A 13125-nucleotide genomic window follows, 5' to 3' on the forward strand; every position below is an offset into this window, starting at 1 on the left:
GGAGAAGCGAGGATGAACCCCAAGACACCACGCAATGTACGTCTTCCACGTACGATGGTAGATCCGATTCCTAGAAGTAGATTTACTAGCTTTTAACAGTGTAGGAATCACTGACTCAGATAAACCTCTATCCTTCAGCACCTGGCATTCAACAGCCAGACTGTCAAAGCCAGCAACTTTAAAGCTGAAGATCGGTCCTTGGAAAAGCAGGTTCTCCCTGAGAGGAAGCTTTCATGGTCTTGGCAGAAGCTTGAAAGGAGGGAAGGTGTAAATCAGGAGATACTGAACCCACAGGGCCACCAGCGTTTCTGTGGCATCAGCCAGAGGATCCCTTGACTGAGCCACAAACCTCTCTTTTCTTTCTGCACCTTTCTTTTGAGCCAAGATGCCAACAGATCCACCTTGGGGGGGTGCCCCACTGAAGACACAAGTGATAAAACACCTCCAGATGAAAGGACCACTCCCCTTGGTCCAATGCCTGCCAACTGAGGTAATCCACCTGCCAGTTTTCCATCCCGGGAATGTATACTGCGGAGAGGGCTGGAACTAACCATTTTGCCCACCTTAGAATGCCGGGTACCTACAGAGCCGCCAGGACACTTCTTGTGCCCCCTTGGTGATTGACATAAGCCATGGCGATGGAATTGTCCGATTCCATAGGTACTAGACAACCCTGAAGATGATCCATCCAATGGTCCAGACACAGTCTGATCACTCGGACATCCAAGACATTGATGGGGTAGTGTGGACTCTTTCAGCATCCAGATCCCCTGAGCAGAATGCTTGCCAAGGACGCCTCACAGCCGGACAGGCTGGCATCTGTGGTGACCACTGTCCAATACAAGGGGAGGAAGGATTTGCCCAGCCGAAGCGTCAGAGAACAAAGCCACCCTATCAGGGACTCCTGCGTTCCCCGACTCAGCCGGATCTGATTGTCCAGAGACTTTGGAGTCTTGTCCCATTTGGTCAGCACTTAAAGGAATTTTGTTCATGTACATTTTTTGCACTGATTGCATTTTATTTTCTAAAAGTATTATATATTGTGATTTAAATATTATGTTTCTGCACAAATAATGGATAGAGATACATATTAACCACTTTATGGTTAAACAGTGCTGGGTACACACATAAAAATACCTAAGAGGAATATATACCTTACATCCCAGCAGCAGTCTTGTAAACGCATTACAAACACTACATAGCGCAGGTATCACAATATTATAATATTCATATAAGTTGCCTGATACATTTCAAAAACCTTAGACAAAGTGTTTTATTTAGTTTTGGACAGAGCTGAGAAGGCTTAGAGATTTATCAATGCCTTTTTGTTTGCATCAGAACTGATTCACTCCCCATACAAGTCAAAAGGAATGTAAAATAGTCCTGAAGTAGGCTAATACAAAACTTAGAAGGAAGTCAAAAGCAGGTCAAGAGGTTGTCAACTGCAGATGAAATTTAACTGTCAGTGAATTCCGAATACACTCTGAAGAGTCTATTAAATACAAGTGGAATGCACCTGAAAGCAAGCTGTATTAGTCCATTGACTTCAGTCCCTTACAATCACTGTAAAGTTTTGCTTGCCATCCGTGTCCCTACTGGGAAGTTCTCCCATTGCTTCCTATATATCCAACTGAGACAAAAATACAATATGAGTAGAGTGAAGAAAGGTTACAACTTGACAATATTTTTACTGCTTTCTGTGACTTTCTATCATGGTGCTGTTATGTTACTGAGTCTGACAAATTGCATAAGGCATGTGTGGCACATTCCTTTTACATAGAGTGCTGATTGTCACTTGTCCCAAAATATGGACTATATAATTGCGGAAGCACACTAGTAAAGAGTTTAGTGGAACCCAAATATCTATTCATTATGTGTGTATATCCAATAGCAAAAGCAGGAGTTGGTTGATTCCCAGCATAGTGAATCCTACAGACAGCAAAAAAAATTAGAAGACATTTCTCTCCTGACCACCAATTTGAGATAGCATTTCCCTACTGACCACCAATGCAGAAGCATTTTCCCACTATCTGCTAGATTACAGTGCATGTCACCACTGGCCACCAATGAAAGAGAGCATTTCTTGCCAGATCACCAATGTAATGGGAACTTTATCCCTAGCCATAACTGTAAGACAACATTTCTCCACTGACTAGCAGTTTAATAGAACTCTTCACCACTTACCACCAACGTAAGCGATAATTCATGCAAGGGCCACTTCAGTACTATTCACCAATGTTAAACAAATATTGCCAGAAGTTAGACTAGGGCTTCCTTCCCACAAAACTGGCCCAGTGCTTGTGGGAGTCTACAGGTTGGGGGCTTATTGAAAGCCAGAAGCTACCTTAAAAAATAAGGGTGCTCAGCAGTCAAATAATCATACACACACTTTTTGACAAGTCTTTTTTTTTTTCAATGTCCCACAATATAAATCCACTGTCAATTACATCATCCAGACCCATGTCAATCATGCTGCTCGAAGCCCGCTCAGCTGCCGAAAAAAAAAAAAATTTGAACCCATTGCTTGACTCCCACCAAATGTCATTTGGGCAGCCTGTGTATTTAGGTGAGCCGTGCTACACACGGCAAAGTAGCTCATGGGACATTTTGGCGTGTTGTGGGTTGCGCGTTTTTTTACTGTGCATTTTGCTGCATTTTTCACTAGTTTTTTCACATGTCAAAATGTGTGTTTGCTTCTGTGTTTGGGGTGCTGTTAAGAATTAATGGCACCAAAATCGTAACTCAATAAATCTTAGTGTATAAAAGTCTGATTGTACAATCTCCTTTAGATTTACCAAAACCATATAATAGGAGGAGACACCAGCTTTCCAATCACTCTGTATCCAATCAGGCAGGCCCTTGCACTACATAATTGATAGTAGATCAAAAGGAGATTGTACAATCAGATAGTGTATGGTTTTTACAGAATGTTTTACAGAACCAAGGACGTACTTTTCCTGTTTTACATTTTACAGCTCTTTCCACATAGGCTGTTGTCTGATCCCTATCTCCTACACACTCTGAAAAGTGAGCGATCTATGGCTGTGTATTTAGTGAGAATAAAATTCACTTATTGCATAGAAAAAACATGCAGCTCATAAAGGGAGGTAGTGATGTGCTGGAGTAGGAGGTCAGATGATGCACTGTGTTTGCTAAAGAGATCATCTGGTAAACTCCTTCCTGTGTCGTGTCCTAAGGTCCATCCAAGAGGTAATGGAAAAGTGTTTTCATAGAGCCAGGTGGACAGTGAGGTAAGGGGTGTGAAGATAAATAGAAAGATGTTTTATTTCTGCAAAAGAAGTACACTAATAGTATATTGGTACATAGGGGAGCTGGACATTAGAAGAAGAAAAAAAAAAAGGTGAACTTATCCTTTAAGTTTGAACTATTTCTCATCCAACTTTATTTTGTGACAGCATGTGGTTTTGTTAGAAACTGAATATCAAAAAGTTTCCTTCCAATTTTAGAGTCCACATTTCAAGATTTGTGTATCGCTATCATATCCTCTCTTAAGTGTTGCTTCCCCAGGGAGAATATGTTTAATTTTTGTAGTTGTTCCACATAACTATGGTCCTCCAGCCCACTTATTAGCTTTGTTGCCCTTCTCCAGACTCTGTCCAGCACATCTTTCCTGAGGGATGTTGGCCAGAACTGGACAGCGTACTCAAGATGTGGCAAAACCAAAGAATTTTAGTTTTATCTCTTGAGTAAATATCCTTTTTAATGAATGCTAATAGTCTGCTGGCTTTGCTTGTTGTAACTTGGAAATGCATGCTATTGCTCAGTCTGTCATCTTTTTTTTCATCCTTGATTCCATACTCTGTCATTCTTTTTTCTTCCTCGATTCCCCCAGAGGTTTTCCCTCCAGCGAGTAACTTGCATTTATATTTTTAGCTCCTAAGGGCGTTCCTTTAACACTTTTAATATTCAACCTCATCTGCAACATAGCTGACCACCTCTCTTTAACAAAGTCTTCTTGTAAAGTTGCTATATCCTGTTGTGAAGATCTTGTCCTACACTTAGTTTTGATTGTCAGCAAGTATTGAGATTGAACTATTTTTTCTGATTTTTATATCATTTAAAGACAAGTTAAACAGAACTAGTCCTGGAACAGAGCCCTGGAGCACCCTGGTCTTAACTCCAGACCATTAAAAAAATATGCTATTAATCACCACCCTCTGGACAAACTCTGGCAAACCGTTTTCTATCCAATTATATACCATGTCATCAATGCCAAAAAAAACTTAATTAGTAAATGAATCATTTGTGAGGTATGGTTTCATATGATTTAGCAAAATCTAGATAGCCTTCCTCTATCTAAATTACAGATTACCTCCTCATAGAAGGTTAAAGGTTGATCTTCCAAGAATCTATGTTGGTTACCACTGTTGATACTATTTTCATTAACAAATACTTTGGTATGGTCCCTTATCATTCCATCCAATAGTTTACATACTATTAATGTTAGGCTGACTGGTCTTTATCTCTGCCCTTTTTCGAATATTGGCTCCACATTTGCTTTTCAGCAATCTGCTGAGACCATTCTAGTCTGTAAACTGTCCTTAAGAATTAGAAACGAAAATCTGGCTATAACATGGCTAAATTCTTTGAGAACGTTTAGGTATAAGCCATCTGGTTCTGGTGATTTGTTCATATTAAGTTAACTCATAATGGTGATTATACTTCTGAATGCTCTTTTCCACCATTACTATCTTAATCACATGTAAATTTTCATGTATGGCTGCTTCAAGTGTAGAACACCTATTTTATATCTGTAGCTAGAAGTATCTGGTAGTTTTCTTACTGCCCTCTGTATCTCAAAAATACAAATACCCAGGTTATACATAATCAGGGAAACAATACGAGGCCATATCAAAGAGTATATCCACAAATATTCTGGATTGAGGCAGTTTTCTAGAATGGGCCAAAACGACAAACAGCATGATTTACCCGGCATCAAACAAAAAAAATGTGAGGAGCAGCATGCAGAAACATTACCTCATGTCATTTTTTTTGTGTGCAGAAGCACTATAATGCAATGCAAACATTGAGAAGCTACACGGGAATGGATCCACAGAAATAATTTAACAATTTTTACAACAGAGAAACAGATGCAGAATCATTTGTTGTTGGGTATTTATAATGCCAAAGCACAACAAGTATGTTTGTGGAACACAGGATGACCCTGCAAAAAAAAAAAACTGAACACATTTTTACAGCTGGGAAACATTCAGTGTAGCAACAATGGACTGATGCTGTAGTGGTAGGATAAGATGATAATGCTGGCAGGCCATGGCCTGTCAGGAGATGGTTATGGTGTCAGGCCATCAGCAGTAGAAGAAGCTGTTCATGGTGCCAGGATGTGGCCCTGGTGATACAAGATGGTAATAATGGCAAAATGTGGCATTTGTTACAGGCCTGCAGTGGTGGAAAGATTTGCTTGGCCTGCTCTGTATCATAATTTTGTCCGAGTCAGAATCAAAACCAAAACATAATTATTGGCATCAGCAGCAGGGATTTAGTACTTGCTGATCCAGGATACTGGTTTTGGCATTACTGCAAATTTGGCATGCTCTAGCTGTTGTCTATTCTTGTTACCCAAAAGCCAAGGGGGTTGTCAGCTCTGGATACTGGGTAATAAAGAAATACGTAAAAGCCTCGCTTAGGCCGCCACTACCATCCCTGCTTTTCTTTTCACTGACAGGAGGCTCCAAGCATGTTTGCAGATACTGCAAGTCTTCAGAAAGGATGTTAAATGAAAATTAAATCCAACAACCAAAATGCTACATAATGCAGCTTTCAGTCTTTAGATGTACCAAGAGAGCAGCCTAGGGTGACAACCATGGCTCATTCCATAAACACAGTCAGGGAAACTGTGTTGTTTGCAGGATTACCAGGTGAAAATACAAAAGTGTGAAAAATATTGTAAACACAGTCACCAAATCAAGGACTAGTAAGGCTGCAATATAATACTGTATTACATTCATGGTTTATATGCATTTTAAGACGTTCCTCTGCAGAACATCCTTCAGTTGTTTAATTTATTGTGATGGCAGAAAGAGCTGTAACATTTCCCTCTTATAACATGGATTCAAAAGGATGGGAAACCAGTAATGGTCCTCCTACTTGACCCAAATTCTTGAGTCCTTTTGCAGACCTTAGAACATGAATGAGCCTCTTTGCCATACATTTCTGGAGGCAGAAACCAAGTCCTTGAGGTTGCGGAGGAAAATGTTGTCCTCAGATATCTCCTACATACACTTCCTGGGATTTGGGAGGGTAAAATATATGCATGGAACCTGACTAATGTCCTCCTCCACCTTAAAGTGATTGTAAACCCTCACCTTGTAAAACAACCCATTCTGTTTAAAATAGAATGAAACAAAAACATTTGTGTATAGATATAAAAAAATATATATAATCAGTTCCTTAGGTTCTCAGCTGCAATAGAGCTAGGGGAGAAGAAACAGCAGCACACTGAACTTCCAGTGAAAGGCTGTGCAGGGAGCGTGTGTCAGAACAAATCTGATAATTGGATAGTACAGATAGAGAACTGACCACGCTGTGCTCTCATGCCTAGTGTGGTCACTTTAAGATAGGTAAGCAGAGGGACTGGAAGGAATATCAAATATTTCACAAAAAGGAAGCAATACATAGAGAACAGGATACTTTGTCATACACGTACATGGCACAGCAGGACATACACCTGGAATATGAAATATTGCATTGATATTAATGCCAGTACTGCAATCCTCATCACTGCACTCTTCCTGTGCCGGGTCCGGATAAAGCAGGCCCCGAGACAACAGACCTGCTGTTGTGCCTCCAGGTTGATCCACAAAGTCTCTACAATCAAGCTCTTCCACTCTCAGCCAACAACTTATTAAAAGCATGTGCCAATGCTGAAGCTTCAAAAATGCTTTGCCCGAAAGAAAGGTGGAAGCAGAAGCTGCAGAAACTGCACTCAAGAAAGCACTCATGGAATCAGAGGTAGCAGCAGAAGCTGCATGCAAGAGAGCAGAGATGGAAGCAGAAGCTTCACTCAAGAAAGCAGAACTTGAACAGATGCTGCAGAAACTGCATCCAAGAAAAAACTGATGAAAGCAGAGGTGGAGAAATAAGCTACATGCAAGAAAGCACAGATGGAAATGGAGATGAAAGCAGAAGCTGCATGCAAGAGAGCAGAGATGGAAGCTTTGAAGAAACAATGTGAGTACACCACAGCTATGGTAAGGTTAAAGGTTTTAGATCAAGCTGTTAGTAAAACTGAAAGAAGTACTAGCTGCAGACACTCAGTTGTTGTGTATGCATCTTATTCCTCACACTCTCTCCCAAAACTGCAACTCCCAGGAATAGCAGCTGGTTCCCTCAACCAAGGTCAGCCTACCGCCACTCAAGACAATCTGCCTACTCATCCCTCAGTACACCAGGCTTTTGCACCACAGCAAACCATAGATGCCTCTATGCAGATAACAGACAACACATCTTGCCATGAGGCTAGTCAGATACCTCCTACCAAGTACACTGTGACCCAACACAGCAATCAGCTCTGAGCCAGTGTCAGGTATGAGCCCCTTTGCACTATCATAGCTCCCAAAGTCACTCAAATGCAGCACACTTACTTTGTTCCTGCATGCAGGTGTGTATCCAAAGTCTGAAAACTCAGGCATGTCACAGTTTGATAAATACATGCTTCACAAGACAGGTCTCACTAAATTTGATAAAAAAACCTAAAAACTATAGAAGCTGGAAATCCACCTTTAAAGCATCAATCAGTGAACTAGATGTCACAACTACAGAAGAACTAGATCTGCATATCAGGTGGCTAAGTCGTCAATCCACTAAACATATCAAAAGACTCAAAGTTGTTCACATTGACAATCCTGACACAAGTCTAAATGCCGCTGGGGACAGACTTGAGCATAGTTTCGGCAGCCCAGAAGCCATTACAGATGCTCGATTTAAAAGGTTGCAAACCTTCCCAAAAATAATTGGCAGAGACATTATACAGTTTTAAGAAATGAGTGACTTTCTTTTGGAGATTTAGACCTAAGGCTCCATGCACACTGGCTTAAAAATAGCTGCTACTAAAAAGGAGATTTATGTCCTGCCGGTGGAAGTAGCTCAATGTTATCCTATGTGTGGCATGGCATATTTTGAGCACAACGTTTAGAGGCAGATAAAAAACCCTTTTGGTTTGCATTTCTGATTTGAGCTTACTGGCAGAAAAAACGCAAAACTCCCCTAAGCTCGTCTAAACTCTGTACAAAAATGCTCTATATTTATGCAAAAAACAAAAAAAAAAGCTCTATATGAGCGTATTTTAATTCCAGTGTGCATTGAGCCTTAGATTGGAAGCTCCATGAGGCCAGGAACTGATGTGAATAGAAGATATGCAACACAGTGTGGCATTATATAAATACCTGTAATGATATAAAATAATATAGGATTTATTACAGTGGTTGCGCTATGACAAAAGTTATGAGAGTAATATATGTACACTGACAAGACAGCTAAACAAATACTCCTTACTGCCCAGATTAAAAAGAAATATCTGTGATTTGTAAGCCCTTCGTAATCCTGCACTGGGTTTGTGTTAACATTACATGGAAACTAATTATCAATGTTTAATTTGTCTCAACAGTCTCCTACCCCAAAACCAAGTAGCAGCTGTGTGGGTTGCTAATATTATAGCTATGCTGTCAGTGGGTCTGTGGTAGTGAGCCCTTATAGATCCCCAGCTCAGGATTCCCCAGGGCGCGGAGTCTAAGCCCCAGCCTGCTTCTTCACCAGGGCCCCTGATGGTGGGGATGGACTTGCAGCAGACTGGAACCAGGTCCCCAGGTAGGCCCAGCTGAGAATGTGGAGACCGCTGGCGTGTGCAGGGTAAACAGGAAACTATAAGGAGATCCAAGAGACAAGCCGAGGTCAGGACAGGCAGCAGACAAACGTAGACAGAGAAACAAAGCCGGGTCGGTACACAGGAGATCAGATACAATAGCCAAGGGATACACGGATGGGAGCTCAGAGAACAGCGAAGTTGCTCAAGCAAGGAACAGTGCACTGAGCTTGTGTATATATAGGGAAGCAAACAGGAAAGTGACCCAGGAAGTAATTGACAGGAACAGGATATAACCCACAGTGCAGCAGGCGATGCCCATAGGAAATAGAGAAGCCCAAACCCCACATGTGAAGGGAGGCAAAACAGAAGCACTGCAGCAAGGAGGTAAGAATATACAGACAAAACTATAGGCTAACTTGTGACATATGCAACTGCTTTAGCGATCTCTGGAATAACCTGCTTGATAAAGGCTATTGTATACATGAATTATCTATATTTGAGCTTATATTACCTGAACTTCTTTTATATATTGCTCTAAAGCCTCAGAATTCACCATATGAGTCATATTCTTTCTGATTTCATCCTCTAGAGCCTTCACTTCATGGCATGTTTTCAAGATCTTACTTCTTTTTGAAACAAATGTTTGTTCTTCATTTGGAAGACAAAACTGCTTATCTGATTTTTCTTCTTGTGAATCCAATGGAGAATCTGCTTAAAACATAACAAAACGAATTACAAAAAGGTAAATGCATAAATAAAAGATAAATTCAAAAGCATAATGTAAAAGCAAAGCATTAACAGCAACTAATGTTACTCCGAGTGCAAAGGATTGAAGATGAGCTTGGGCATCCACTGTATTAATCTCTAAAATTATTATTATAATACAGGATTTTTATAGCACCAACGGTTTGTACTGCTCTTTACAAATTAAAGAGAGACAGTACAATGACAATACAAATAAAATGCAAGAGGGTTAAGAGGGTCCTGCTGATAAGAGCTTACAATCTACTAGTAAATTGTACAAAAAGTAATAACTGTGAGGGATAAGCTGATGAAGGAATTAAAAGTTCAGTTGTTAGGTGGAGGTGGGATAGGCTTCGCTGAAGGGATGAGTTTTCAGAGATCACGTAAAGGTGGCTAGAGTAGGAGATGGCCAGATTGAGGTAGCGAGTTCCAGAGGATGAGAAAGGCTCTGAAAAAGTCCAGGAGATGAGCATGGGAGGAGGAGACAAGAGAGCTAGAGAACAAGAGGTCTTGGGAGGAGCGGAGAGGATGGTTTGGGTGATATTTTGAGAAAAGAGTGGTGATGTAGCCCAGTTAAGAATGGCTTTGTATGTTGTTGTTATTGGTATTTTGAATGTAGTTCCCTGGGCAATTGGAAAGCCAGTGGAGGGACTGGCAGAGAGGGATTGGCAAAGAGGGATGGCAGACCCTGAGCAGTTGGTAGGGTAGAATCTGGCAGCAGCATTCATAGTAGACTGAATTGATTGATCACATTGACACATTAATCCTGCATGCATATTATTTGTGAACAAAAGCTGATCATTATAATATGTTTTTAGAACGCATCGAGTTCTGTATATAACAGACTCTATGTCGATTCTTTCAACCTCACATTTTATTATGTAACAGAAAAAACTTCATATGTTTTATAATTGGATCTATTTTGATATGTATACATAGGGCACATTTAAAGACTCTCATCTCATCTCACACTTCTAAATTGTGTGTGAGTAGTTGAGATTCAATCTTTCAGACATGTATTAATACTCATTTGTTACAACTGTCAAACATAGGAGGTGTAAATGCATACATACTGAAACTTTTTGCATTATTATGAAGTTGAGGTTATTGTTTTGGAAAATTTAAAGATTTAAACTGCAAGATATTACTAAGTATATTAAATGCTCAATAGATAATGTATATTAATCAAGTAGGTCTTTACCTATGGCAGTTAGAATAGAATGCATCACTACAGTTTAGCACATTAACTGGACATGGTGCAAATGATAGGAACGCATATCTTGCATTAAAATGCTGACACTTTTAAAGTGTAAACCTCTCACATGAAATATGAATAAAACATATCCCTTTAGAGTAGTGTCTCATTCCAATCCAGTAATTTCAAGTGTCATTTCTGTGTGTCATAAGTGAAAAAGTATAATTATAGCAAGTTCCACGTGGTTTATTTTGCCCCTCTCCTACAAAATGTTGAAAAGAGCACTGTATCTGAGAAACATAGTTTTGGCTTCATACCAATGGCTGGTTAGTACTTCAACATCTTGAAAATTGCGTACTACTGTGCACATGCCAGCTCCCTACCATCCATATAATGGATACGAATATATGGGAAAGCCGTTGTAGCCTATGGCAAGTAGCCTACACATGTACTGTTCTTGAAAAACTGAAGCTCTTGAGATTCTAAAACATCACCCAGGCCTGCATATGCAGGGCACCCTTTATCTAAGAAAAAAACTGATTCTAGGCTATAGCATTTTGTTTATTATTTTGCAAAGAAAGGTGAGGGAGACATATGGAACTTTATGTTATAAAGCTACAATTGTTTAGGCCAGCATACCCCCTCTTAAAGGGCATCCCTAAACACAAAAAATTAAAAGTTTAAAATTGATTTTTTTTTTGTCTGCTGACTACATATATTCAGATGTAGAGAAACATTTCATTTAGCAGAAAGAAATAAAATACACTTTACAACTTTTCAAGGATAAAAAGAAACCTGTTGCTACACGTTTTCTACAGTCCTGTAATTTGGTGTCAAAGGTGACCGCTAACAGCATATGTAAATAGAAGCAACCATTTTTTTTTATTTTAGTTTTCATTTAAGAAATATTTGGCTAATCCACATTTATACACGTATGTTGCAACAAACAGTGGAAACTGATGTACTACTCTACCTAAGCTCTAAGCTTTTGTAAACTGAACTTGTAAGGTGCTTCTATATTAAGGTATTCTTTTTTGTTTAAGTTGATGACCTCTTGAAAAAAGTACACACAATAGAAATTTTTACTTTTTTAACCTTATTGGTCAGGCAAACTTTAGCTCTTCATTCAAACAGATTAAGGTGATATGCAGTACTTAAAGGGGTTGTTTGGTTAAGACACAGCAGCGGCGCCATTGGCTCCCACTGCTGTCCATCAAAGTCAGCTAGCCAATCAGGGGAAAGGGGGATGGGGCTCCCTGTCTGAATAGACACAGGGAGCTGTGACTCGGCTCGGATGCCCCCCATAGCAAGCTGCTTGCTGTGGGGCACTCAACAGGAGGGAGGGGCCAGGAGCACCGAAGAGGGACCCAAGAAGAGGAGGATCTGGGCTGCTCTGTGAAAATCCACTGCAACAGAGCAGGTAAGTATAACATGTTTGTTATTTTTATAGGGAAAAAAACGACACTTTACAATCACTTTAATTAAAATGTAACCAAACCCAGGACTCAGCATTCACTATATCTGGTCTACCACAGTACACAGAACATGGAAATGCAATTATTTTAGTAAATATAAAGTATAGCGAGCAGGGGCTCTGCCTGCCTGGCCACTTAATTTATTCATAGAGTTCAATGAATGCGAAAATTACAAGTACAGTTAGCCTTTACGGCTCTCAGCTTTTAGTTCTCAATTAATTACCAGGGCGCTGTTAAGTGCTCTGGCAGTCCATTGAATCTAAAAAGGAAGTGATAATGTGAAAAAATCACTCAAAATTACATTGAAAATAAATAAAATCATACAGTTGTGTTCAAAATTATTCAACCCCCCAATGCTGTAAAGGGTTTAGGGAATTTAGTGTACATTTGTAATTGTATTCAGAATGAAATCCTACAAGGACTTCTTAAAGACCATATGCAACTAAAATGACATCAATTGGTTTTGTAATACAGTAGTAAATGTTTCTTTTGTGAATTCTTCATTGACACGATTATTCAACCCCTTAAAGACTACCACTCTGAAGAACAGAGGTTCATTGAAGTGTTTTCAATCAGGTATTGAAAACACCTGTGGATGTCAGGGAGAAGCAATAAAGCCTAATAAGCACCAATTAGGCAGCTTTAAAATGACTGTGATACTCAGCTCCTTCTAGACATTTACTGGTGTGGTTACAAACATGGTGAAGTCAAGAGAATAGTCCAGGAAGACAAGAGAAGAGGTGATTACTCTTCACAGGAATGGCAATGGCTATATGAAGATTGCAAAGATGTTAAACATACCAAGAGACACCATAGGAAGCATCATTCGCAAATTCAAGGCAAAGGGCACTGTTGAAATGCTACCTGGT

At 39.9% G+C, this 13125-nt stretch overlaps 1 protein-coding gene across 2 annotated transcripts in view; it reads right to left on the reverse strand.

Annotated features, from left to right (window-relative positions):
- Window positions 1-13125, reverse strand: part of LOC309551832 (uncharacterized protein C6orf118) — an 81875-nt gene that overhangs the window by 15116 nt on the left and 53634 nt on the right. Inside the window, exon 6 of one of the 2 annotated variants that reach the window (XM_082252532.1) lies at window positions 9354-9550. In XM_082252532.1, the coding sequence (XP_082108658.1) occupies window positions 9354-9550 (197 nt within the window). Of the gene's footprint in view, window positions 1-9353; window positions 9554-13125 lie in introns of both variants that reach the window. The other variant, XM_082252531.1, reaches the window with a different exon arrangement.

The sequence above is a fragment of the Pelophylax lessonae genome, assembly GCF_965119305.1.
Source record: "Pelophylax lessonae genome assembly, chromosome: 3".
Classification (NCBI taxonomy): Eukaryota; Metazoa; Chordata; class Amphibia; order Anura; family Ranidae; genus Pelophylax; species Pelophylax lessonae.